This window comes from Amblyomma mixtum, chromosome 4 (genome assembly GCF_055824585.1).
Source record: "Amblyomma mixtum isolate Tamu chromosome 4, ASM5582458v1, whole genome shotgun sequence".
In the NCBI taxonomy this organism is placed as follows: domain Eukaryota; kingdom Metazoa; phylum Arthropoda; class Arachnida; order Ixodida; family Ixodidae; genus Amblyomma; species Amblyomma mixtum.
Window position 1 is genome coordinate 94,792,885 of NC_143015.1, and position 27,571 is coordinate 94,820,455.

The 27,571-nt window shown below is 48.1% G+C and overlaps 2 protein-coding genes across 2 annotated transcripts in view; one reads left to right on the forward strand and one right to left on the reverse strand.

The window, feature by feature from the left end:
• Positions 1-10,941, forward strand: part of LOC149347461 (uncharacterized) — a 283,383-nt gene extending 272,442 nt beyond the window's left edge. The window contains exon 20 of the mRNA XM_089587139.1: positions 10,821-10,941. The gene's annotated coding sequence lies outside the window, so the exon portion shown is untranslated. The remainder of the gene's footprint in view (positions 1-10,820) is intronic.
• LOC149347470 (uncharacterized) overlaps positions 1-13,347 on the reverse strand; it is a 32,747-nt gene extending 19,400 nt beyond the window's left edge. Inside the window, exons 1-7 of the mRNA XM_089587144.1 lie at positions 12,804-13,347; positions 12,087-12,104; positions 11,839-11,994; positions 10,074-10,230; positions 8,403-8,565; positions 7,365-7,489; positions 3,558-3,702 (exon numbers count right to left, since the gene is read on the reverse strand). Coding sequence (XP_089443270.1) covers positions 3,558-3,702; positions 7,365-7,489; positions 8,403-8,565; positions 10,074-10,230; positions 11,839-11,994; positions 12,087-12,104; positions 12,804-13,341 — 1,302 coding nt within the window. The 5' untranslated portion in view covers positions 13,342-13,347. The remainder of the gene's footprint in view (positions 1-3,557; positions 3,703-7,364; positions 7,490-8,402; positions 8,566-10,073; positions 10,231-11,838; positions 11,995-12,086; positions 12,105-12,803) is intronic.
• Positions 13,348-27,571: the final 14,224 nt, after the last annotated feature.

Here is a 27,571-nt window from a genome sequence, read left to right on the forward strand (position 1 = left end):
CCATGGAACAACATCAGCAACACCATCTGTGTTGTACGACCTGAACACCATGAATCTCGGCACGCGACCGAAGATTTTTACAGAAGTAAGCGTACATCACCAGCTGATTAAGTTCGAGGTGGACTCCGGCGCAGCCTGTACTCTGATCAGTGAGGACACGTTCCGAACTTCATGGCCATCTGACGCACCCGCTCTGCAACAAGACGACACGCACCTGCGAACGTGGTCAGGACAGAATCTGCCACTATTGGGCTCTGCCAACGTGCAGGTTAACTACAACGGCCAGACCCATACGCTACCTCTGCTTGTTGTGAAGGGCACAGGATCAAGCCGTCTAGGGAGAAACTGGTTTTCTCCACTAGGCGTGACGATATGCGGCATACACCAGACGCCGAGCCAGAACATGGTTGGTAAACATCAAAACGCCGATGCGCTAAGCCGTCTGCCACTAGACGCAACTGTTGACGAACCATTTCCACCAGGAGACGTTCTGATGTTCGAAGCACTGCCAGAACCTCCGCTTACAGCAGGCACAGTTGCAGCATCTACGCAGAAGTGCGCAGCTCTCCGGCTAGTTTACACAGCTGTTCAACAAGGCAACGTGCATAAACTCAAAGGGGACAACTTCGACGCTTACCGCAGGCGAGCTACAGAGTTGAGCACCCATCGCGGCTGCATCATATTTGGGTCCCGAGTTGTGATGCCGAGAGAACTACGCGCACAAGCTATGTCTCTCATCCACGCCGGACATCGGGGCATCGTTGCAATGAAAAAGTGTGCCAGAAGCTACATGTGGTGGCCTGGCATTGACAACGACATCGAAACAGTGGTGCGAGAATGCAAGCCTTGCCAGAGCAGCCGGAGCGCCCCGCCGAAAGCTCCTGTCCCAGAATGGGAAAAGCCAGACACACCATGGCACACACTGCACATTGATTTTGCAGGACCAATTGAGGGCTGCACTTTCCTTGTGGTCGTAGACGCCTACACAAAGTGGCTTGAGATAAGGCAAATGGGACAGACGACTTCGGCAGCAGTCATTGACAACCTCCGATCACTATTTGCAACGTTCGGCCTGCCACGCAAGGTAGTATCGGACAACGGAACACCGTTTGTGTCTGCGGAGATTCTCAAGTTTTATCGCGACAACGGGATCTCCTCAGTTACATCGGCCCCCTACCACCCAGCGACAAACGGACAAGCCGAGCGCTACGTAGCCGAGCTAAAACGCGCCCTTGAAAGAGATCAGACAGGCTCGCTGCAGCGCCGCCTTGCGCGCTTTCTCTTCAAGCAGCACACGACGGTTCAGAGCACAACAGGCGAGACCCCCTCGAAAATGATGTTCGAGCGTGAAATGCGAACCCAGCTCACAGCCATCCTCCCCGAGCCAAAGGCAGAGACGTTCCGGGAAGAAAAAGCAATTCCGCGCTGCGGCACGCTTAATGAGGGGCAGCGCGTCCTCGCCCGACAGTTTCTGAAAAAGCCACGCTGGGAGGAAGCTACAATTGTCAGACGCATAGGCCTGCGCTCTTGGCTCGTCAACATACATGGCACAGTAGCACGCCGACATCTCAACCAGCTGCGTAGATTTACGACGCCGTCTGAGAGCTGTCCGCCAGCGGAGAGAACACGTGCACCATTTTCCCACATAGCCTGGCACCTCTTCCCGGAAGAAGAGACTTCGCCCAGGACAGACCTAGGAGACACAGCGAACAACAGCCAGCCTACAAGTGTTTCTCCCCCGAGCGCACAAAGCCAGCGCGCCTCCACGCGTGAGCGCCGAACCCCTGCACGATACCAGGCAACTTTCTAAGGGGGAAGGAAGTGTTGTGTCCCCTTATTGCTTTTGTGTGTGTGCGCCCCCTCCTAACGACCACTCGCATTCCCCTCCTAACGACAGTTCGAATCCTCCTCCTAACGACCACTCAATCCTCCTCCTAACGACTACTTGCCCTTCGTCGCACGCTGTCACCAGATGCCCCCCCCCCACGGTGCGCCCCCGCACCCTCCTCCTGTTCTGGGAAGCCACTCCCTCCCGTGGACGCTCCTCCGCTCCCTCCTTTCTTCGGGCGGCCAGTTCGGCTCCTGCCTCGGTCGACGCTGGTCGCACCCTCATCGGCTTTAAATAAACGAAGTCTTAAAGTACCGTGTGCGTCTTTCGCTGCATTCAACACAGCGACCGGACACGACAGCAATATACCATAATCTAATCAAATACAAGTTTAATCAAAGACGCCCTCATGCAGTGGCCAGCGAAGCTGATCTGTTCGCGCCGGCCTGGGTTCGGAACCCACTTCGGGAGTGATTTTATTAATTTTCTTTCGTTCCTGATAATGTAGACACTACCGACGATGACATGAGGTCTCGTGGATTTGCGATCCGTGGACGTAGGACACCAGGTTTCGTGATTGATGAGCCACATAAGGCTTTCATGCTAATAATTCATGCTAGCATTGCTCCATGCTAACTTTTCAGTTCGGTTGGTAAGCAGTGGCTAAACAACAAATGTTGCGTGGTTCTGTACTACATAACAATGTGGCTTCATTGTAAAAATTTCAAAGATGTTCTCTGTAATCAACTTCGATTTGCTCGCTACTGTACCGTATGCTTAAAAGATTCCATCCTCAAAATAAAAAGAGAGCTTTATGCTTGTTTTCGGTTTGCAACATCACAGTGATTAGACCAGAATGCTTTCTTGCACTGCAGCATATGCAGACGCTATTGAAGAGTTCTTTGCCTTTCCACTGCTTCCCTCACCAAGCAGGGCTAGACGCATTGTGTTGGCTGCACCACCCAAGCTTGCCTTATCACGCAGACATATTAAACCACCTATAGCCACCTGCTCAGCGTGTGGGAGCCAAATAGACGGCAGCTCGACCTTGAGCCTTGGAAGCTCGAGGCTTTAGCAACGAAACTGCCCCACAGGTGTATATGACTTGTGTCAGCGGCTTATCAAGCACCTTCTGACACTTTGCTGCAGTTTTCTCAAAAGAGTTTTTTCTGAAAGGCGCACTCATTGGCATAGAGCTTCCTCATTTTCCTTAGCCAGTCAAACTTCCACAGCCTACGCCTCTTCACGTGTTGGATTCTGAAGAGACTGTAACCGGACGGGGTCCTGGAAACACCGTCGTGCAGAGACTGAACAGATGATCCTCCGGTGACCAGTCCTCGCACCTTTCAGTGTTACTCCGTATGCACCTTCTTTGAGCGCAGGCTAAACTATTCACTACCGATACAACAGCCAGCAAGAGGCAATCTTTGGAAGGCCAAATTTGGAAGGCAGTACAAAATTTACATGAATTCGAATCCATTAAAAGAAGTATTTTCGGTGTCAAACTTTGGGCCCGTCGGATGTAAATGACTTAAACAAACGTGTTCTGAAAATATTTCCAATGTTTCGAATATTTCTGAAAAAAAAAATTCAGTTCAGTTCAAAATACCATTATTGCTTCAACCAGCCCCCTGCCCCCCTCTCCAGTACGCCACGCAGGCCTCCGGGAGACAAGCAGGAGTGTTTATATACTACTAGACTAAGACTTAAATTTTACGTCTCTACTCACCATGCCTCGGGTATTCGGGCCGGGCGGCCTGATCGGGTTGGGTGGGGATGCGGCCAGATATAATGCAGTGTTCCTCACTCGGGACATCAGGATGTTTGGTTCGTCTGTGCTGTTGCTTGTGCTAATGCCGACTATTTCGGCCTCCCTGCATGGTATTAGGCAGCTTTACGTGAAAAGCAGTTCGCCCGTCAGGCTGCATGGTTTGCTTCCTAGTCGTATAGCCAAGCACTTATGCCTCTCCTCAAGTTCCAAATTCTACGAAGGTAAGTAGAGCCTTTCCCTCACCTTACGAGACGTTTTGGTCTTGACTGTCACCGTAGCGACTTCAGTGACACCGTATAGCGGCTCCACTATTGCGAGTTGGGAGCAAACCATGCAGGCTGGTGTCTGTTAAGGCGAAAGCCAAACTCAAACTGTCGTCCGTCCGTTAACAAATGTGTGACACGCGTTTAACTCGGGAACTAAAAAAGATGGAAGAAAACCAATGGTTTGTTCAGATAGAGGAGGAAAAAATGAATTAAGAAGCTATGTTTTATGACTGTAGAATAATTAGTTAATTAGTTATATGCAAAAATGTCGAAATTGCGTCGAAATAGCGCGGACGTCGATATAGCCACAGAAATGGTGTGACGTCACATTCACCGGAAGTCGTTATGGCATAGTAAAAATTGTCACAGAATGGTCGGAAAAACGTCGGATTTGTGTCAAATTTTATGGAAAATGTGTAATTAAGTGTAATTAACACTTAAGATCCCCGAAAGATGTAGAATTTGGGTATCGATATAGCCACGGGAACGGTGTCGCGTCACATCCACCGAAAGTCGTCACGGCATAGTGTCCTCGGCTTTTGCCATACACATGATGACACATGATGACAACTAAAGTCTGTGTACCGATATACAGTGGCATCCTCATAACAAAACAGAAATCACTCGCACAGCAAAGGTAGCTTTCACCAGCTAGAAAAGAACAAAAAATGAAATGCCGGTGCCGCCATCACAGGCCTAAACCGAGCGCACCAAGCACTAATTTTGTAATCTCGGATCCCGGAGGCTACACTATTCCGCCGTTCTCTTCAAAACGCGGCGGCCTGTCCATAGCAATACGAAGGCCGTCAGTTTGATCCGAGTGGCCTGAAACTATTGAAATTCAATTTTCTCAACGAGACACGCGTCTTTAACTACTGGACGAACGTTAACATGTCCATAAAGAGCCAGAGAATCAATTTTTGCTAACAACAATAACAGGAGGGAATTGTTCTAAGTGTCCCTTTAGAATTTGTTTATGTTAGTAAATGCGACAGTTCCGTGTAGCCACTATACAGGGTGTTTCAGCTAAGACTTCATACAATTTTTACAATTAGGAGTTTTGAGTTAGAAGAGCACTTTTTTCGGCATAACACTGTCATTGGTGTAGCGCATTACAACAGTGATAAGACATGATAACTCGCAGGCTAGCTAACTAAAGTTCAATATTTAACTTTTTAACTATTCCTGTTAGCCTCAAGTACTGAGAGGCGTGTAGCCCACCGGAAGTAACACGCGTATCAAATTTTCGAATTTCGAAGACGCGCTTACCCTCGGCTCTGTGGCCCAACAAATTTTCGCTACATTGCGCAAAGATAAATGCGATTTCGAAAAGCTTGCGGGAAAAGCAGCCCCTCTATCCTGTGCACTTAGCCCGTAGAAATAGCCAAAACTCGTTGGACCACAGCGTCATGGGAAACCACGTTGTCGAAATTGTAAACACTGCTATGGATATTACTTACGAAGAGCTGCACGCCTTTTTAAAACCAAGGAGCATAACGGTAATAGAGAAAGTTAACTATTCAACATATGTTAACCAGCCAGCTAGTTTGCACTTCTTAGCCATATTCTGATGCGCTATACCGCTGACAATGCTATCCCCCCAAAAGACACTCTTCTAACTCAAAAACCTATTAAATTGTGTAATGTCTTCGATGACGCATCCTGTTCATGTATAGTGCACCCACAAGTACAAGCACCCCATGACCCACCGCGATGGCTCAGTGGCTATGGCGCTCGGCTGTTGATCCTGAGGACGCGGGTTGGATCGCGGCAACGGCGGTCGCATTTTGGTGAAGGCAAAATACAAAAACGCCCATGTGCTCAGCGATGTCGGCACATGTTCAACAAAATCATAGGCGGTCTAATTTTTCCCGGAGACCTTCACTACGGGACATGACAGAACTAACGTGTCGCTTCGGGAAGTTAAAAGTGCGCAATTCAAAATTTGCAAGTCCCACGCGTATGGGATCCTGTCACAGTCAACATGCGGTGGCTTTGTGTATTAAGAGCAGCCTGGATGCGGTGCCCGGATGCCGTATCGTCAGAACAGTCACACAAACGGAAAGTTCCTACCGCAGTCCGTCCTATAGCTACCCAGCGTGAAGCGGCCGGGACCTCTTGCCCGACTTCCCAAGAAGCTACAAAAGAGCATTGCGTATAAAGATGATGCATTCTTCGAAAGGAAGCAAACAGAGAATGAATATTTTGGCGTCTTGGATGACCTGTACGGGTGTCCTATTCAGCGTAAACAACGGGTTTCGTGCCTCTCGGCAGCAGTTTTCTTTATTTAAATCTTGACTTCATTAATATATCTATATATAAGTATATATAACGGAAAAATCCCTTGCTTGGTTTACTTTTATATGTAATTCGCGCGGCAATAACCAGCCTATAGAGAGACTGAACGAAGCTCATTGCTCTCATGAGACATGACAATGCTCCGCCAAACACACTGGTCGCTACTCAAGCATTCAGTCTGCTTGAGCGCCAAATCTGGATGCGTCCAGCGTTCAGTGTCGCTTTCGGCGGTATATATGTATGTTTTGGTTTTTGGTGTTATGGGGTTTTAACGTCCCAAAGCGACTCAGGCTACCAGGGACGCCGTAGTGAAGGGCTCCGGAAATTTCGACCACATGGTGTTCTTTAACGCGCACTGAAGCCGCACAGTACACGGGCCTCTAGAATTTCGCCTCCATCGAAATTCGACCGCCGCGGCCGGGATAGCACCCGCGTCTTTCGGGTCAGCAACTGAGCGCCGTAACCAATGAGCCACCGCGGTGGCGGTATATATGTATGCAATCTAAAAAGTTCCTTCAAAACGTCCAGTCTCCTGCTTGGGTTTCTTTGTATAGAACTGACAGCACGCACCACAACTCAACGGCCCACACGTTTCGACAAGCGATGTACAGACACGAAGTATTTGGATTTCCATTTTTTCACCTTGAAAGAAGACTATGGGCCTAGTAATAGTGAATATACGCTAAAACACCAGTGTGCAGGCTGAATGATTCCTTACAAGCTATTCTGTGCATGCAGCTTCAGTCTGAAGCTGAATTTCACCTTGAAGTCACAGTCAGCCGGCTAACCTGGACTACCACAGTCCGGATGACGTCAGTGTCGCCAGCAAGCCCTGGTTGTTTCTGTAAACAACCAGTGCGTTCGATGACGTTCCAATTAATTGGGTAAGTACACCTTTACATAATTCGATGCGTGTGTAAACGCCAAGAGGCTCCTCGAAACACATTCGAAATCGTTGCAAATCATGTGGCGTCCAGCACCTGCGACAGAAACTTAATAGAAGGCATCTCCTTACTTCAAGAAACAAATCTTATCATTTGTTTATGTTCGAAACGTTTGTAGCGTTTTAAAAAACTCTGTAGCATTAATATATACTGCTTCGGGCTCTTCAAAAAGCCCTCAAATTTCTTCTCGGTCAGATTATGAGGTTGCGACTTCGACAGCAGGCATGCAACTTATGTTCACGGAGGCGTTCACGTACTTGAGAATGTCGGAGACCATTTTTTCGGGAATGTAGGCGTCGCCACCGGGCCAGATCGCCGCCGTGTGGATGAGAATCCAGTTGGGCTCCAGGATGGGCGCGCCATGCTTTGTGCCGTGGAATATCTGCCATCGAAGAACACGCGAGAAAGTGGTGGTTGCGTTAGCATATGTCGCCTATCGCTGGCACGTGATGTAGACCACTCATGGAACCGCTTCGTCACTCCACCCACTGAACTGACGACCCCTGAACCCCAGTTCAAGTAATGCAAAATGCTGTGCCCCCGCCTAGCAGGATTCGGGGGGTACTGACCTCAGAAATAGTTACGCCCGGGGTAGGTTGTACCAATAGCCAGGACCGTAAAACCACAGATGCCAAAAGATTCATACACCATGAAAAACACATTGGCAAGCAAATCCGTCCCAAATCAGGGTAGGCAGATAGGGACAGACAAGGCAAGACGGGAAGAGGGGAGAGGGGAGAGGGAACAGGTTTTGCTTTCCTTTGAGTGTTAAGACACTGCGCCCTCTAAGCTTTAGATCAATATTTGACACGAATTTTGACAGCCGTTTTGAGCGCTAGCCTCCACAGTTCAATGGCGTTTGCATCCATTCCGGAGGGTGTGGAACCTGCATAAACAATGGGTCCACTCGTTTTATGCAGTTGCCACCCTTCGTCGCCGGTTTAAGCCACACCACATCCAAGCTGTTGATGTGCTTAAGCAGATAACGAAAACCGATCGTTGGCATTGGTGCTGCTTGCACAAGTGGCGTAGGATGGCAAAAAAACTCATTGGATTGAATCGATTCAGAGCAGCCATTGTATATCGACTCTTGTTTTGTGGACAAATGTTTCCTTTTCAAGCGTCCTCACTCAGGACAAAAAAAACTTCAGAGTTGTATGGCGTGACTGGCCCACCAAGCTATTGTACACCGGCGCCAATGTTCTTGGAAAAATAGGCAGTGATACCAATATCTTCGCCCCTGATGCGGTGGGCGGTCATGGGACCAGATGGAGAAAGAATGCATGCATACTCACAGTACTAAACGGCTCAGCGCGGCCGCGAACCCGCGTGTCCTGTATGACGCTATTGATGATGGCGAAGCCGTTGAAGTCGGACATGTTTAATCTCTGGCTGAACTTGCTACGAAGGGTCCGGTGCAGGGCTTCTCTCAAGACCCTTGGGTCCCACAGGCCCGACCTGCGAAAAGGTAACATATTTGAATTATGCAATCGCTAGTGGTTCGTAAGGGGTGCTTAAGCACCGCTAACTTTTCTACGACACACTTACTCTATCATTCACATAGTGTATCACCGAGGTTCCACTCACCCTTTAATCCATTACCTGAAATCGTCACTAACTCACGCATCACCACAAATGCATTTACTCACTCACCCGCATGCTCGTTCACACACCGCCACTCGCATCAAAAAATTCAGGGGGCACCTTGGCTCTCTAAAGTGCTGCAAGGCGAAAGCCTTTCCTGGCGCACTGTTCGGCATTGACTGCGAGACTGTTTGTGCTGTACTAGTGCTTTATTTGACTACACACTTTTACTACACATTAAAACTACACACTTTGGCTGCCGACTTTGGCTCTTCTTTAGCACAACTCTCTCTCTGCATCGATGAGCTCGGTTGTATCCATGGCTCTGTTCGCAGTAATCAGGCATGTAATGTGGTCACCCACGGACGCCTTACGCACACTATCGGAGCGGACGACAACTATTTTATTAGTTGTCGTGTGCTCCAAAAGGGGGCGTCAGGCATCCGTGGGTGACCTCATTACTTCGAATCCACACACTCTGATCTCATAACCATTTCGACCAACCGAAAAGCGTGACACCTCTGCTCACAACCTTCTGTCGACAACGATGAGGCATTAAAGGCTCTCGCCTTAAAAGCACTCACTACTCACTCATAAGCCTTCTCTTTCGCATACTCACGCAAGTAACTCACTCACAAACTCAATCGCAGAGCCGAGTGAACAGCACGGAAGCGCAGGAATTGTTATTGCAGTATCCATGGCTACGTTCGGCTATGAGCCTACTTCTGGAATTATCGCGCCGCTCCACTGAGCGCAGTTTTTGAGCGGAAGCTCTACTCTTCGCACTACCACTCCAAAGTCAAATCTGGGGCGCGTTCGACCTTGCGCCGGCGGAGCGGAGGTCTGGCAAGTGACGTCTTACCATGTGACTCTTTGTGGAGAGACGCCGCAGCTACTCTCGCTAGGAGTCTCGCCGGCCGCTCGAAGCCTCGCCGCTGCTGTACCACATGACTAGCAGGGGGTATAACCTGTTACAGCCCGCGTCGTCGCTTCGGCGGACGCGGTTGTTGCGACGCGCGCCTGTTCTGTGAATCTTTCCTCTCGCATCTTTCAGTTCTCTCCTGTCTGCACGTGGCAGCGATTGCGGCTCAGCTTGAGCCAATGGGCAGGCCCGTGCGCTTTCCATTTCATCATTCCTTCAGTCGCAACAACAACAACAACAGGTGCTTCGCTGGCGCTCGGTCGCTCCGTCTCGCTATGGATGTTGCGCGCGCTGGACTGACTCCAGCGACAAACAGTGCGCAAACATGCTTAACAGAGCTTTTGCTCGTATCACTAGGTTTAACAAGCGCTAAACCTATGCGAGTATTTCTTTTCTTTGAGCACCTCCTCTGTGCTGTTGCGCGGCATTCATCACTGAAAAAGATTCGTTAGCGACTTACATGAGTCGGACGTAGGCGGCACCCCACATCCCGAGCAAATAGCTACTGTTCGGGTGGTCGTGCTTGACTCTCTTGATTCGCGAGTCCAGAGTGTTGTAGCTGGTGAACGGCCTCCATTCGGCGTCGCTCTGGTCGTAGTACAGGTGCACGGGGCCAGCTGCAATGGTTCGTGGGCAGTGCAGCATCTGTCGACTTGCGCGGTGGCGGTCAAGCTTAAATTGAGTGCAACACTAATCGAAGGTCTCTCATATCTGCCTGTTTTCGTAGACGAAAAGTGGTAGGAGCCTGTAAGGCCAAGCCATTGCCAAGGAAATTAATATCATTAGTGCGCATTTATAAGCTTTGATTTTGTGCCGCGGCATTTTTCGCGGCGTGATAAAGTAGGCTTCGTCTATAGCGCCAGAACACTTCAGTTGCGTAAATAACCACACTCGCGCTAAAAATAATCACAGCACTTTCTATGACACATGGAGGAAGGACAGCTCAAGAGAGGCCCTCACTATCTGAACTGCACACCAGAAAGTCTGCCGGAAGTGACGCGCTTTCGCAAGGACTACTGGGAGTCTTTGGCCGCCGGCGCAGACGATAGTAACGCTGGGTGCAGCGACGTCGTCTGCTGCATTGTGTGCTGCGCATGCGCAAGCGCTCTGATATGGCGGAGGGTATGGGGGACGCAGGACGGAGCCGGCTTCAAAAAATGTGACGCAACCACCTCTTCTGAGTTATTTCCTTCCTCCATGATGACAGGTTTGCAGAGACTAGCAGACGGAGGAGCCGCCCATGAGCTGGCCGGTGATTCATTGATGGCGCTAGGAAATTCTCTTCGCCCACCATATCCCCATAGAGAGACTCTCTTCTTTTCTGCCCAAGCTGTGACAGCTATCAATCCGAGGTGAGTAAGTTACCGTGTCCTTTGCACTGTTCACAGCCTCTTCGGACACCTATCACATGGTGTGGGCCTGCCCCTCCAACCCGGCCATTCCCCCTATCCCCAACCCAACCTGGGAGGACTGGGAGGCGACCCTGCTCGGCTGTCCCGACTTACAGGCCCAAGAAGCCTTAGTCGGGTGCGCCCGAGCCGCGGCCACCGCCACTGGGGTCCCATACTAGGGACCTCCACCTAGTGTTTGTAAGGATCGGTCCCTTACGGGCTGATCCAAACATACCTCCTGGTTGGTTTAGTTTATGGGGTTTAACGTCCCAAAGCGACTGAGGCTATGAGAGACGCCGTAGTGAAGGGCTCCGGAAATTTCGACCACTTGGGGTTCTTTAACGTGCACTGAAATCGCACAGTACACGGGCCTCTAGAATTTCTCCTCCAAAGAAATTCTAGCCGGCGCGGCCGGGATCGAACCCGCGTCTTTTGGGTCAGCAGCCGAGCACCATAACCGCTGAGCCACCGCGGCGGGCTGTCCCCTCTGAATGAATGTTTTCACCACCCACCTCCCCAATATTGAAGTTTTAAGCAGCGTTTACCAGTTCCCCTGAATGATGTCAGTGCACGTTAAACGTCCCCAAATGGTAGAAATTATTCCGGAGACCTCCACTACGTCACCTCTTTCTTTCTTTCTTCGTTCACTCCTACCTCCCTCCCTTCCCTTACGGCGAGGTTGAGGTGTCCACCGAGATATGTGAGACAGATACTGCGCCATTTCCTTTCCTCAAAAACCAATTTACCAATTATTACCAGCTCTGCTGAGTGACGCAAGCAAAACTGCGTTTTCCAGCACGTAGTGTGCATCATATATCGATGCACGGAACTCACCCGTCCGCTTCTTTCCCTCAAACACAGGCGCAATCGACGGGTCCGGGTTGTTGCTGTACATGAAGAAGCGGATGTATACATAGTGCGTGCACGAGTACGTCTTGTTCCACAGCCTGTTAGGGAGAGCCTCGAAGACGCAGATAAGCGTGAAGTTTTCTGGAGACGCAAGAAAAGTCCGGGCGAGGTGTCAGGGGGCGCTCAGGTGCACATTTGCAGAACGCTTAAGTAGGGTGCGTAAGCTTACTTACTCGCGCGGGGACTGGCAGCTGAAAAAGAAAAGTACATCAATTAACCACAGATAAGGAGCCGAGCAACGCATGTGTAGAGCGTAGAATAAAGTGAGCGAAGCGACGTTAAAGTAATAAACGAGGCGTAACATGCGAATATGGCAACCTGCACGGCAGTAGACACTACGGAAGCACTGATTACAGAATTATGGCAACAGCGGCTTCAGGTCGCTACTTCAAGAATCTGAAGGCTACTTTCTGTGCGTTGTAATTCGGCCTCTATTAATGTTGCCCCCTGCAGCGGTGGCTCACTGGCTCACGCTAGTTCAGTGTTCTTTGCGAAAGGTCTATTTTGATAGACGCGAACAGCGAAAATGTCCCTGTGCTGATATTGGGGTGCATGCTAAAACGACCACTTAGTTGAGATTATTAGTCGAGACCGACTACACACTCGGCCTCACTTCTGAAGGGTACCTTTCTGGGCAAATGGCCCCATTCAGTGAAATAGCTAGAGCATTTGGAGAGTCAGTGCGCATTTTCTGAAAGAATTTCCCCAAGAGACGTAATGTTTGACCATTGATTCCTCCATACGTCCCTTGGCCCCTTTGTGATTACAACTGGTGCCTGTGCCATCATAATGTCTTTCGCCGGTCATGGTAGCAAAAGCTCGGCGGACCAGTTGTAAAGAGGCAGAGGGTAAACCGGGAATTAAGTAGGTAACAACATTCAGTGGCTTACTAGTGGTAGTGGTCGTGGTAGTCGTTGTGGACGTGGTTGTGGTTGTGCTTGTGGTCGTGGTCGCCCGTGTACTGGTTGTGCTTGGGGTCGTGGTCGCCCTTGTACTCGTTGTGCTTGTGGTCGTGGTCGCTCGTGTACTGGTTGTGGTCGTGGTCGTGGTAGCCCGTGTAGTGGTTCTGGTCGTCGTCCTCTTGGTCGTTGTCGTAGGCTTAGACGTTGTGGTCACCCTCCGCGTCGAAGTAGTGGTCGAGGGCTTCTTTTTGGTCGTGGTCGCCCGCGTAGTGCGAGTGGTCGTTGTCTTCCTTGTCGTTGTGGTGGGACTTCGTACCGTCGTCAACCTCGGTGTCATAGTAGTTGTCGAACGAGTGGTTCTGGTCGTGGTCGCCCGTGTAGTGGTGGTAGTGGTCGTCTTCCTGCTCGTTGGGGTGGATGTTGACGCTGCGGTCAGCTTCGATGTCCTGACACTGGTAGAAGACCAAGCACTCGTAGACGCCATAGTCGTCGTTTTTGGTTCTGCTGTGGATGCCTCCGTGGTCATGGCGGTCGTCACGGTCGCTAGATTGGTCCTAGTGGTGTCCGCATCCTCTTCGAGCCAGCAAAAGAGAAGGCGTAAATCAAATTTCACTGGCAAATTCAAGCTGGAGGGATAAGCCTATTCGCGAGGCACCACGCTGACAACTCTTGCTTCAGCTGAACTGGCAAGGAAGGAACCTGGTTTCATCGGGAACAGACTTAGCTACCGAACTTCATTGCAGGAAAGAGTAATAGGGAAAAGGATACTGATAAATCTCGTGTTGAGGAATATGTATTAATGCCCAACATAGCCCATGGCTTGCACACCAAGCATGCCATATTTTCATTCACTTTTGTGCCCACCCAGCAGGGCTCGTCTGGGTGAAAATTTGGTTTCAAACTTAATTAAACGGGTAAGTACTTGCGCGTATATAGAATACGGGACACAACAGAGGAACACACGACATGTACAGAGCGCTCTGTACATGTCGTATGTGTTCCTTTGTTGTGCCCCGTCTTCTTCGCGCAAGTACGTACCGGTTCAAAGATGAACCAACTCGCTCAAGCAAGAGTATTACTTAAGCTGAATTAGATAAAGTTTCATATTCACTTGAGCACGAATCAAGAATCTTTACATGACCGCGTAAGCAGGATCACATATTACTCCTATTATCCAGCTGTGCCTCCGAAAAGAAGCTGAATAGGAAGAATTAACAAACAACGAAAACAACCGCGACTGAATACATAGGCTCCTGTATGAAATCAGTGGGAATTCTGCATAGATTTCCTCAGCTTTCCACCCAACCTTTCGTACGTGCGTCTGCAAATGTCCTTACTCCGGCGCAGAATTTGTATATGCTTTGAAGAGCTCATTTATCTAGAGGCGAACCACATAGAGAAACAATAAAAGAACGAGCGCGCTTGTTGCTTACAGGCCACTGTAAGGCTAATCCCACCTGTTCATTTACACCACCACCATCTGACGCTTATACAGGGCGTTTATACCGGGTGTTCTGGCTGCTACTTGAACCATCAGTGCAGAGAGTGTCGCCACACGTTTAAGGATTAGAAGCGTCTGAAAAGCGCCCGGTCCATTTGCTCAGCTGAATTATGACAACTGAAGTAGAAAACGGCAGAATAGCTGATGTGACCCCGGATTCTCCTTTCAGTGGTGTCTTAGTTTTCTTTTCATGGCTTCGTTAGACTTAATTAGTTTTGATCGTAAATTATTATGTCAATGGAAAAGTGTCGGGATCGATAACGTTAAGTCAAGCAGAGTGCCTCATACTAGCTTGATGACCATGCGGTGTTACACATGCTATTTTGGCTTCGTTGCACTTAGCAAAGATTTAGCATGAGAGAAAACAGAGATTAATGTAAACAAGTAAATTGAGAAAATATTGAAAATTGTATTAAAGAAAGCAGACAGAAAATCACCCTGCCAGTATCCTATTTTTCAGTCGTCAGTGTTGCGTCGTGACTCATTCTATAATCGTTGTATTCTTTGTACTCACTCGTTTGGGATTGCGTGGTGATTGCACCCAAACCACCACCAGCGCCCCCAGCGCCACCAACGCCGACGTTAGGCTTGTAAGAAGGGCTACGTGTGGCGACGCCTGCACATATGTAGCAACAACACGCAGCTAGGGTTAACAGTCATTAGCCAGCACACAGAGACGTTGGCATCGGCAAGAGTAACGCTGGTCGGAGAGTCGTGATCGCCACCCAGTGCGCAATAAAACTCCCCTGGACGTCCTACGGACGTTCAGAATGTCCGCAGGATGTCCAAGACAGGTTCAGCGCCCATAGGGAAGGACTCGTGAACAACCCACCTCCACGCCCCTTATAATAGTACGTGGTGTGCACCTCCCCGTATTGGTCCACTTTACCATTTCACCTCCCCCTCCCTCTTCTCATCTGTGACGAAGTGGAGACTTTCATTCTGTAATTTCCCTGATAGGATCCTCTGATTCGAGGGACAACTTGCCAGTATCGCGCTTATCTACGTCACCGTCTACATCAGTCGCACGCTCATTGATTGCGGCAGAAAACTATCGCTCCTTGCCTTTTAGTAGCGTTCCTCTGCTTTAGTTAACCCTTTGAAGGTTTTTGCCGTATATGTACGGCAGCGGTTTTCTGTCCCGCAAGGTCTTTGCCGTACGGGTACGGTTTCGATCTTCCGTTTGAAATTTTGCGCCAAAAGAACAATGCGTGCTCACTGGGGGGTGCTGCCACCTCTTAGGACTTACAAGAAGTGTTTGAATTTTGTGCAGCCTTCTTACGGAGATAAGAAGAACTTATGTCTAGCTTTAGCGCGGCGGCACAGACTGCGGCAACACCCCTTTTGTAGTTTTGGTTTCGCCGCATGATCGCAACGGAGTCGCGCGAAATTGGAATTTTCTTTTTGTCAGCACTATCTTGCAGGGGCTGCCGAAGTTGATTTCTATCTTTATTGGCACTGCTCTTAGCTTGCTTATCACCGTTGCTCGCGAGGTATTCTCGCCCTCTGTGGCAACGCGCCTACACGGTTTCGATTCCGCCGCGGGATCGCAACGGAGTCGCGCGAAACGTGTTTTCTCCTTGTGGGCACTGTTTTGCAGAGGCGGCGAAAGTTGATTTCTATCTTTATTGGTGCTGCTCTTAGCTTGCTTATCACCGTTGCTATTCTATTCTATTGAACATTTTCCAGTTGTGAGTGATGCTGTCACCAAAGTACTGTTCCTAATTTTTTTTTCCTATTTATTCTCGATTATATATATTTTGTAGATTCAAGATCCGCAATAAAGTAATTTGACCACCTGGGAAAGTTTTCTTCAAAATAATTCGACCCTCAAAGGGTTAAGCGGAACGCCTGCTTACGATCTAGGTCGTACACAGCTGAATTTTTAATATAATAATACTGGAAGCCTCATCGAGAAAAAGCGACGTCACGTAATTCCTAGATGGCAGGTGGAGTCACCTGTCACCTGCAAACTATGGCAGGTGTTGTACCGGAGCCCGGGAAGTGCGTTACGCAAGAAGAGTAACCTGGGTCTCACAAGCCCCTCCAATGACGTCAAGAAAAGGGATCAACACCTTCCAATGCTATCGCACTGTCATCATACGGTGTAATTAGGTGTCGATGTGCATTTCTCTCCTGCTGCAAGATCCTTTTAAAGTGATCGATTTAGGTTGTCATGCAGTTTCCTGTTTCTCCGTAACGAATATGCCTGATAGGCCGAGAGAGGTCACGTGCCGTTGTGACGTCATGACCGCCTGCCCACTTCATGTGCAATTGTGACGCCATCACAACCTGCCCTTATGGCCATCCTGACTGGTCGATTGGTTTGGTTTATTGAGGTTTAACGTCCCGAAGAGACTCAGGCTATGAGGGACGCCGTAGTGAAGGGCTCCGGAAATTTCGATCACCTGGGGTTCTTTAACGTGATATTGCACATTACACGGGCCTCTAGAATTTCGCCTCCATCGAAATTCGGCCGCCGCGGCCGGGATCGAGCCCGCGTCTTTCGGGTCAGCAGCCGAGCGCCGTAACCACTGAGCCACCGCGGCGGGGCTTCGAGGGAGGTCACATGATTTTATGACGTGATGACGACCTGCCCACCGTGGCAGGTTGACCCCATATTTCAAAGTTGGCCCACCTCCGAAAATTCTAAAGGACCTCCAAAACATTAGAAGCGGGCCCACCCCAGGAAAAAGATTAAGATGGATTGGGGGTGGATTAAGGTGGACAAGCTGTTCGGATTAGTATAATCACATCACATATGATAATTCAATAGAAGGTACTTGAACATTGTAGCAGGTGATGACTCATGCATACCATATCAGGCCAATGTAACCGGTTCTAACCGATTTTTTCGAGGGAAAATCGCAAAAAAAACATGATGCGCTAACTGTGGACACCATAGCAGGCAACCTAAAGCTATCGCATTTTCTTCTTTAACGACGAAATTAAGGAGGCCCCCACGTTATTTCCTACTCCTGCCTGAAAACTATTCAGTAACTAAAGCATGGCACGCATTCATCTCACTGTATGCACAATCCAGTGATTCTTGGCGGTGGTTTCCTAAGAACAAAAGTAGCGTTAAGATAGAAAGCCTGCAAAGTTTGCAACTGTCTTCAAGACACTACTATCCTTAAGTGCGTTACTGTCTTCAAGGAACGACAGCAAGAAAAAAACATCGTGAAACTAAGGCCCGTAACGCCAGGCTGAGTTAGGTTGAGCCGCGTTTGGATCTTAAACATCATAAACAAAACCACAAGGCTGCAAAGAAAAGAAATGATCCAGATTCCAGCACTAACCTCATTGGGATTAAAACAGAAACGAGCTAGCTTACCCTTGTCATCTTCATCAGCTGCAGAAGAGAGAGAAGCAGAAAGTTAATTAAATGATTTTGCGACATGTACCACGTGACTGTTTACAGCCGTATTGCATACAGGCTAGAACCGCAAGCTGTAAACAAGAGCAAGAAAATTTAAAGGGACTCTTGAAGAGGCTCTGATATGGGCTCTAATAAAATTACGGCATGCCTGTTATGGCAAGGGACGCCGCTTCGCGAATATTCTCCAGCGAGAATATATTTATGCGTTTTATAGAAGCTTAGTGGTCTATAGTAAAAAAAAATGGCAGTGGCTTAGCTCGGTTATGCCAGGATATACATAGCGAAAGCGGAGGCGAGCGCAGCGACAAGGCAAGTGGTGTGACGTCATGCCAAACGGCGGCGGCGGCGAGGCGCGCGGTGTGACGTCATGCCAGATGGCGCGGCGAGCGCGCGGCGTCCGTCAGTTGTGGCAGTTGCTAAGCAGCGGCTCAAGGTCGGTCTCTGTGTTTCCTCGGAGCACCGCCACAGCGAAATCGCAAGTTCGTGGCCAATGTAGCTTTCGCTACAAAAATTTGAATTTCAGCGCCTGTCCGCCTTTGCCTGTCCTCTTGTCACTTTTTGCAAGCTCAAAGGTCGGCGTTCCTCCGCCAATCCTACCCTCTCGGCGCCACCACCAGCTGCCGACGCGAGCGGCACTTCTTCGTGGGACGGAGCTTTACGAGCCGCCGAAGCGATGTGGCTGCCTGGCCACTGCCATTGTAGCTGCGTGACGTCTGAAAGATTTCTAGTAGGCGTCTCTCAACCGACATCACGTCGTCTCACGCCGACGGTGCTTGAAACGGAGGGCGCAGGTATGAAAAAGTCGCGGAAAGGTTTCGTTAACTCTTACTCGTGGTCCTGGGTTCTCTGCTACGAGTGGAAATGTATTATCCGGCGCAGGTGTTCCTGACAACGCAGTCTATAGTGACTAAGCGAGCTTGTTGATGTTCTCTCCTCTTAAGATGTTTCAGGGTCCCTTTAATGTGTAAAGTTAACGGTTCCCGTTACTAAAGAACGCAAAACAGACTCGCAGGAACATGGCAGAGCCGTAGTGCCTCTTAACTGCAATACTAAACGGGTTTATAGTGATATGAGCGTGGCGTTGATGAAAGAACAGCTCCTGTCACGGCAACATACCGGAGCATTGACAAAGGAGCCTTTTTTCCAGCAATAAACGCACTGTCATAACAAGCGTTTTCAACAAGATCATGCCGTATTTACGCATATCTTCCCATTAAATTGTTTTCATTGAATAGTTTAGCTTTTTCATAAACCGAGCTACTTTTCTATCCGCACCCTGTTCACACAATGGGCGCTTGTCGCGGTACATCAGGCGGCTGTAAAGACGTGCACTATTACTGCTGTGCTATCTCATGGTGTGAAACCCTATTATTAGTCGCAAGTTTTAAAAAGCACTGGAGGCTTCATGGTACAATCGTGCTGGCTCACCGCCGTATCGCGCCATCAACATCCACAGCAGGCCAACCGTGGTGACGGACAGAAGCAGGCAGCAGCATATGATGAACCACATCTTGTTGTCATCTTCTTCTTCCTCTTGTCTGCGCCAGGAATCAGACCGTGACTGATAGCGAATAATGTACGGGATGCGCATGTATTTAGCCTAGAAGCCACCAAAGCAGCCAGAGCCATAGTAGTTTAGACGTGTAAATTCTCTAATGAATCTTTGACGCTATCGAAAGCGTGTAAATACTACATCGGATACCAAAAGCGCTCCATGCTCAGTTCACTGAACATAGCCGTTGGAGACACACTCAAAGGCTGTTACCTGATACGCTAGGCCTATTTTAAGTAACCTGTTTTTACCAAAAATACCATAATTAATGACTTTGTCCTGATGGTACACCATCGTTGTCGCAGTATTGCGTCTTAGCCGAGGGCTCTTTGTTCTTCTTCATGATAATCCAATGGGGAGCTTGGCCACGGAGTGCCATGGATAGTCTTTCCGTCTGAAAGAGCTCACTGCCAGAGATGGGGAGCACTCAGCTCGGGGCACACTTGTACGAATGGAAACACTACGAAGTGCAACTAAGGGCTGCTTGCGTGTTTTGAAGGTGAAAGCATTAATTTTTTTATTTATATTTTTCCTTCTTTCCTTTCATATGACGCACCGAATCCTTACCCTACAGCCGTCAGATAACGCGTACACTAGATTCACCTTTATTCGCCAAAAAGCAACGCGACGGTGATGGCTGGGGTGCTGGCCTCGCAATCTGGCGGTACTTAATTAAGCTCCCCGCACCATTGGGAGCAAATTTTTTCTTTGGTAATGACGTCATTGGGAGTTTTGGGCACAATAACTCCCGCATGCAAGGTAACCCCGACAATTTGCGCATGCAACGTGGATGCTCAAACCTAGAAACTTGCTGTCCAAAGTAAGTGTTTAATCTGTTCAAAAGCAGTATCACCTAACCAGGCTTCGCCTATAAGGTGCATATAGATATCCAACTGAGATGCCGCTTCAGATAAGAAGCCAAAGTGATCTGTACACACGCTTCTAGTTTGACATGGCTGCCGCCACATTCCGCGTGGCGCTAAACACGCATGGGATAGCAGCGGGAAATTCGAACGTTCGATACATCCCACTCATTTTCTATAGCCATCGGAAATAGTTGGTGTGAGCGCAGCAAGCAATTTATACGTCAGGTTTTTCAGTGAAGACCAAAAGGCGGCCATGATAATCACAGTATTTGCGCAGTATCTGTCGGGACTCGAGAGTTTCTCAGACATAAGTTCAAACTATCACCACTGAGTGGCGCGGTGTTCGCTACCGGGTGCATACAGATGGCGCTGGCAGCTCAACGTCAAGGAAACCTGGGAATGGATGTGTGTAAGCACGTGATCAAGATACGCCTGGGCGATGCCGCACGCATGGTGGTTGAGAGAGGGTTAAAAGCTAAGACAGCCATCCGGTGTTTTCGGGGAGTATGTCGTAGGTCACCGGCGGGTTGCGTCATTTATTAATGCTGTGCAACCACGAATGTGGGTCACATGATGAAGTTGTGGGTAAGGTTTTATTGTGAGGTCTAAGAAGGAAAACCTCACTGTAAAATCGGTCTCATGACTTCATCGTCTGACCCAGTCTTCGTGGCCGCACAGGATGACTGATTGACGTGACCCATCGGTAACCTACGGCGTGACCCATCGGTGACCTGTGATGTGACCCAGTGGTGACCCACGACGCACTGAAAGTGTTAATATGCTCTCATTGCAAAGAAAGACACAGGAAGATATACCGTTTCGGAACCTTATTGCGACATCCCCTAGGAGGACGAGGCTTCAACAAATCTCTACTGTGAAAAGAGGCAATAAGCCTTGTTTCATCCTTGTTACCTGTTGAGCGAACTTCCTTTCAAACGCTGGCTGTTTCATTGAGTTTCAATATTCGCGCTTACATTTACGTTCTACGTAAGGGTAAAGTAATACTGCAATCCATTACTTATAATATTGGGTTGTTGCTCAACTTCTAGAACTTGAAGAATATTCCTTTAAAACAAATGGTGTAAGTTCTAATTTTTAAATATTCTAAGACTGTGCTTGGAAAATTGAGCCTAGCAGCGCCTAATTACTCAAACTGTACTCACGGGACGTCCTCTGGCTGAGTCGAGGTCAGGACGCTTAGTTCTGTGTTCGCGTGAGAAAAAAAAAGCAAATACATATATTAGTCGTAGAAGTAGGAGTGCAATTATGCTTTCTTCGCAGTGTGAAACGTTTTCATTCACAACTTTGAAGCCTATGAAAGACTAGTGCCCTTAAAAAAGGTCCTACTTTTCTAGTGCACAGCAGATGTTTTAAGTCTTCAGCTGTCATTACTGCACCTAAGTATCACGCTTTCCTAATCTTAATATTCTGGCATCCTGACTTCGCAAAAGATCTCGACAGCTCCTAGACAAGCCATTAACAAACGCCTCTTTCACCAAGGCCCCGCACATTCAGACTGAACTTTTGAGGTTACGTTGCTTGCAACTCATTTATAGCGTGTAACCATAACCCAAAACCACAACCCATTCCTGCATCAGAACAGTCTAAGCGAAGGCGTCTTGAAGAGGTCCTCCGCTAGTGATATAGAGTGTTCTTCTTAACACTGACATGGCTAATGTGAATTAGAGGATAGATACGTTTCTCCAAACGTCAGGTATAAAGCCAACTGCGTACCTGCACCAAAAAATCGCAACCCACATTTGGAACACCTCGCGGCAGGTAAGTTCAGTGACGATAGGAAAGAAAATTTTCACAACAATTATTTAAATGATCTTCCGAATGTGGGGAAAGCAGTGAAATATTTACATATAGGCAACACACAAGGGAAGCTTGAGTCTTCAAGATAAAGCATGAGCCTAAAAAGATACCTGAATACAATATGTCTTCCTAAAGAGCCGGTTCCCGTTCCGCAGAAACCATTGCTAGGCGGCCCCAGATATGGTAGCCATAAATCCCAGAATCCCGTGTTTGCCTGGAGCGGAGTAACCGAGCAGCTGAACAGAAAACCCGCTTGCAATCATTCCTTTAGGATGACACTGCTTTTCTAAAAACCGCAGAGAACGCAAGCTGAGGGCTCATATATGATGCCCATATTTCGGACCAGAAAAATTCAGAGACACCTAATTACCTTTCGCATTGAAGCATGTTTATGCCTTTAGCGTAAGTGACGTCGTTTCCGGTCTGGTGATACCATGTGCTGACGGGTGACGTCACTTCTTTCCAGGCGACGGGCGAATTTCATAAGCAACAACACTTGTTTTTTCAAAGAGTCTCTTAATGATCTTGCATTAAAACACAATGGCAACCGAAACCACACGCAGGTTCGAACCCGGCTGCGGCGGCTGAATTTCGGTGAAGGCGAAATTCTAGAAGCCCGTTTACTGTGCGATGTCAGTGCACGTTAAAGAACCCCAGGTGGTCAAAATTTCCGGAGCCCTTCACTACGGCGTCCCTCATAGCCTGAGTCGCTTTGGGACGTTAAACCCCAAAAACCAAACCAACCAAAACCAGATTAGGCCTACCTTATCGATACGCAGGCTACGCCATACAGTGTGATAAAATCTGCTAGTGAATTCTTGCTAGTGAATGTTCCCTAAGAAGACCCTGCGGGTGCATGTTTTGGAAACGCACTCTGAAAACCGCGAGTTTTCTAACAGTTCATTTGAATGATCATCAGCAGCTTGCGCCGTCTTCGATTAGTAGCTGGAAGGTTAGAACTAAATTGAGATCTTACCCAGCAATCTGTTAGTGGAGTTGAGATCGAATCTCGAACATCGTTTAACCGTCAGTTCGATGGCAACAATTCCCAGTGACTGGTAGCGCGAAGCCGGACCAACGCTGGCACTTAGCCTTCATCGCCTCTTAATGCAAGGCTCAGTATTGCGGCACTTGCCTTGCGAGTAATACCTCTAGCTCGTTGACGGCGACTCTAAAGAGACACTGAAGACAGATAAAACTCGCCCTGTACCTTCTGTATGCTACAGCGTTCTAATCAAAAATAGACTACTCTAACAGGAAACGGAGTTGTTATAAACTAGACAATGTTAAAAAACAAAGCACAGGTGTGGCCATTACCGGCCGATTTCGCAACTAAAATGCGTACGTCAATACCGTTTTTTATACGGGATCCCTGAGGCGATGTTGCAATGCCACTTATTTCAAACTGGTGGCCACCGTTCCTTTTTGGTAAGGATATGATGTGTTTGAATCGACTGGCAGGAAAGCCGAAAGTTGTACAAGTTGAATAACGTTCATGATGCAAAAACAGCGCACAAGGAACACAAGGAACGGAAAGGAAACGACGCAGACAAGCGCTTGTCTGCGTCGTTTCCTTTCCGTCTCTCGTGTTCCTTGTGCGCTGTTGTTACATCATGACTGGCAAGAATACATTAAAATCCAATATTATCGCCGATCAAGGTGTCTTCTGCTGCAAGACAGGCGTCAGCATAGCCAGAAAGCGTCAGAGAATCAGTTCTTACTGGGAACAATAATCGGATGAGTTGTCCTCAGGATGTCTTTAAGGAATAAAATTCTCTGTTAACATTGCCTCCGTTTCCAAGCTTCCAAGTGTTTAAAAACATGCCAGACAGGCAAGAACGGCCGCGCCCAAAAGAAAATCAGTAGCACAAAAATGCAAATTCATATAACTAGCTAAAAGCAACGCCGATATATTTATTAAACTCTCTCGCACGAGCATGTCACTGATCACAGAGAAAACCATATTTCGCACATTACCGAAGGCATCGGAAAAACCAGCGGCAAATGCTAGTATGTTAGTGACGCAAGGCCGTCTCCTGGCTAAAACACTTTCATCCTTACGCCCTTAAGCCATCCTTAAATTGTATCTCGTCTCTTGTGCCCTCGTCTTTTGCTGCGCTACTGTTTATTGGAACTATGTACCAACAAGCCCAAAAAGCCACGCTACTGAACTTTGCATTAAACCGAAGGGGAAAGCTATGGTTTGCCGCAAAAAAAAAAAAAAGAATCATGAGCAGTCCCTCAATAGGAAGTCGTCGAATCTATGGTTTACAAAAGCAAATGAAAAAATTACCTGACATGCTCCCAGACTGCTAGGAAGAGAGTTCTTAGCAGTTATCAGCTGAAACGTAGTGGAGACGCATGTGAAGACGACGATGGACGGGGCAGAACGCCGGTAGAACCGCAGAGGGAACTACCAGCAGAGACCACGGCCGTGGTCTAACTGCGGCTGGCCTAATCCGTACTCGAAGCCGCCGGTGGCATCCGTGGTAGTACCACACTCGGCTTACCGGTGGTAGAGATTTCGGTAGAGCCGATGTTAAAACCACAAGCAGAACCGTGGTGGGCTCTTTGGGGGAAGTATTCACCGAGCTATTGCGGAGCTAAGCTTATGGCATCCACTGAGTGCGACCAGACGCAGCGAGTGCCTGGAGAGTCACGTGCTGAGTGTTTCAGCTGATGGTGATGGTGCCGCTATGGAGGAGGTAAAGCATGCAAGACAACAGAAACAAGTGGAGTTTATGTTCCGGGATCCGCTACCTGTGAATATTTTTCAGTAATAGTGCCTGAAGATGGTGAATACGAAAATCAACCGTTTTCGCAATATGACAGGAGGCCGACCATTTTTGACAGAACCAACGCAGTACAGAACCCAACTCCATTTTTTTTTCAAATCAAATCAATTTATTTAGCATTTCTTTCAATACAGAAATAAATGCAAGGATAAGAACAAGAAGCTGCTTCTCGAGCAGCTTGACAACGGTTCTTACCCCTTGTTTTCTCTTGGCAACGGATAACAGCAGAAATAATACAAAGCTGCGATTAAAATTGTACGAAGATAAGAGCATGCAGTATACATAGAAACTGTAAACACAAAATATATAGTAAACACAAAATACATAATATACATAGTAATTCCAAACAAAAATGCTGCATATTAGTAAAAAGTAATAATACCGGTTCAATGTAACTGATAGACATGGATTCAATAAGACGAATACTAATACTTAATCACCAATATTTTGCACACTGAAGAACATCTAACGGCGAAATTGATATATGGCTATACAGGACTATTTTGCCAATCACCTGCGTTGCTCATCGCTGCGGAGAACCATTTTAGGATGACAAAGGCAGGCAGCTTTGCCATTGCTATCAAGCTTCGTCATTTTATTAGTGCGCAAAGATAGTTGCAGCGATGAAACTTAGGAGCTTTCCTTTCCAGATTTCTTGCACGGCGTGAGAGCTTTAAGGATCACGTTCTCACTACCACATAAATAACACGACCACATAAGGTCGGCAAGCGGGACCTTTCGGTTGAGACACGCTATGGGGATGGGAAGGTTATATATCCGAAGATGGGCCCTCCACGAAACTGGCGGTTTGGAAATTTTAGGCATCATCATCGTCACCACCATCAGCCCGGTTACGCCCACTGCAGGGCAAAGGCCTCTCCCAAGTCTCTTTCATTAGCCCCCTCCTTTGCCAGCTGCGGCCACCGTATCCCTGCAAGCTTCTTAATCTCATCCGCCCACCTAACTTTCTGCCGCCTTCTGCTACGCTTGCCTTCTCTCGGAATCTACTCCGTCAACCTTAAAGACAAGCGTTTATCTTGCTTTCGCATTACATGCCCTGCCCAAGCCCACTTCTTCCTCTTGATTTCGACGAGGATGTCATTAACCCGCGTTCGTTCCCTTGCCCACTCCGGCCGCTTCCGATCTCTTAACGTTACACCTATCATTTTTCTTTCCATAGCTCGCTGTGTTGTCCTTAACTTAAGTTAAACCCTTTTCTTTCAGTCCTGTTTTTTAGGTGGTCGGTAGAAACACGATATATGAGCTCAAAGAAGGCGGTGTATAGTGAAATGGTTACCCGCAGTTGTGACTCGGTGGCAATGGCAACCGTCCTCGCAGCGCGAGGTGGTCGCGGGATGTAATTCCAGTCGCGGCGAACACATTTCAATCAAGGCTAAACATAAAAGAGGCCCTGTGTGTAATTCGATGGGAGTGTGCGCTGAAGAACCCCAGGAAGTCAACACTAAAGCGCTAGGGGCACAAAAGTTCGACGTCAAGGTCTAGGAGAGAAGTGCTAGTTTTATCGCATGTAAGCATGGAAAATGAATAGTGGGTCTATCACTGTGTATATATATGCATTCATACTGGTGTGGCACCACAGGGACAGGACAGAGTGGTGCCACACCAGTATGAATTCGTACCAACTCGCCCAATTTTCAACCCTTTTGAACTTTATATATGCATGTTTCTCTCAATTTCTTTTCCTTGTTGAAAACAAAAGTTTAGTTGAAAGTTCCTTCTTGTCGTCCTGTGTCGTTCCTTCTGCGATATAGTCTGCACACCCCTATGCTAAAACGAAATCGGTCAGAGAGTTTTTTTTTTGTTTGTGGGTTTCTTTATGTCGGTACATTAGCTAGCATAATTTCTAGCTAATGATTTTTTTTATAATCGTTTCATATTTGCGCATTTAAATGGCTAGATTTAGCTCGTCCATTATGAAATAGTGCAAAATATTTTATTTGCACTTCATTATGAGTGCAGTTTTAATTGTCCTGTCGTGCTTACTTTGTTGCTGTTTATGTTTGCCTCATAAAATGGCACAAGATGGATTGGCCATAACCAGGCAGTGACTACCTAAATTGCAAACAGCAGGCGGCAGAAATGGGATGCTCTAAAAAATTTGGGCAACTCAGTTTCCGTGACAGAGGTGGTTGTGGGTGGTAAGGGGGCTCAAAAAGCTTAAAATTATGCGAGGTTGCGAGTAAAAGAAAGAAGGAAAAGAAACGTGCAATTCGGAGAAGTTGAAGATGATGACGAAGAAGACGACTAGTCTGTGAAGCGGACACGATATGAAACAAGGTGTGAGACTGTCACAAAATTATATTTTCAACGTTTATGTTCGAAGCTTTCCTTACTGAGATTATTCTGGGACTACACTGAGATAAGATAATGAGGAGTTTCGCTGCGATTCCTGCTGTGTCAAAGATTTACTCAATCGTGCCGTCTCTGCTTTACACCACTTCCGCGTTCAGCTTCTGCGCTTACACTAAGTAATAACTGATACGAGCGCAGCGCAATTAACGTTAGCGAGAATTGGGCAACTTTTGCTTTAACGCGATAGCGCAAGAGGCCTCGTTCACCGGAGAACCCTATGTTGGCGTTGTCGGCGTCGTATGTCAGCGAAAAATCACGAGCATGGCTCCCTGGCAGGTGGCCCCCACAAAGCAACCAAAGAGGCAGGTGGCTCACCTAGGTCACGTGACCTTGCGGCATCATTGGAACCTGCCCTATGGACAGTGAGCAGACAACCAAGCTTGGCAGGTGGCAGTTTAATTATTGGTTGCTCGGGAAGAGCTACCTGGACCGCACAAGGCCCACTGCTGGGAGCACCTGCCATCGCAGGGCA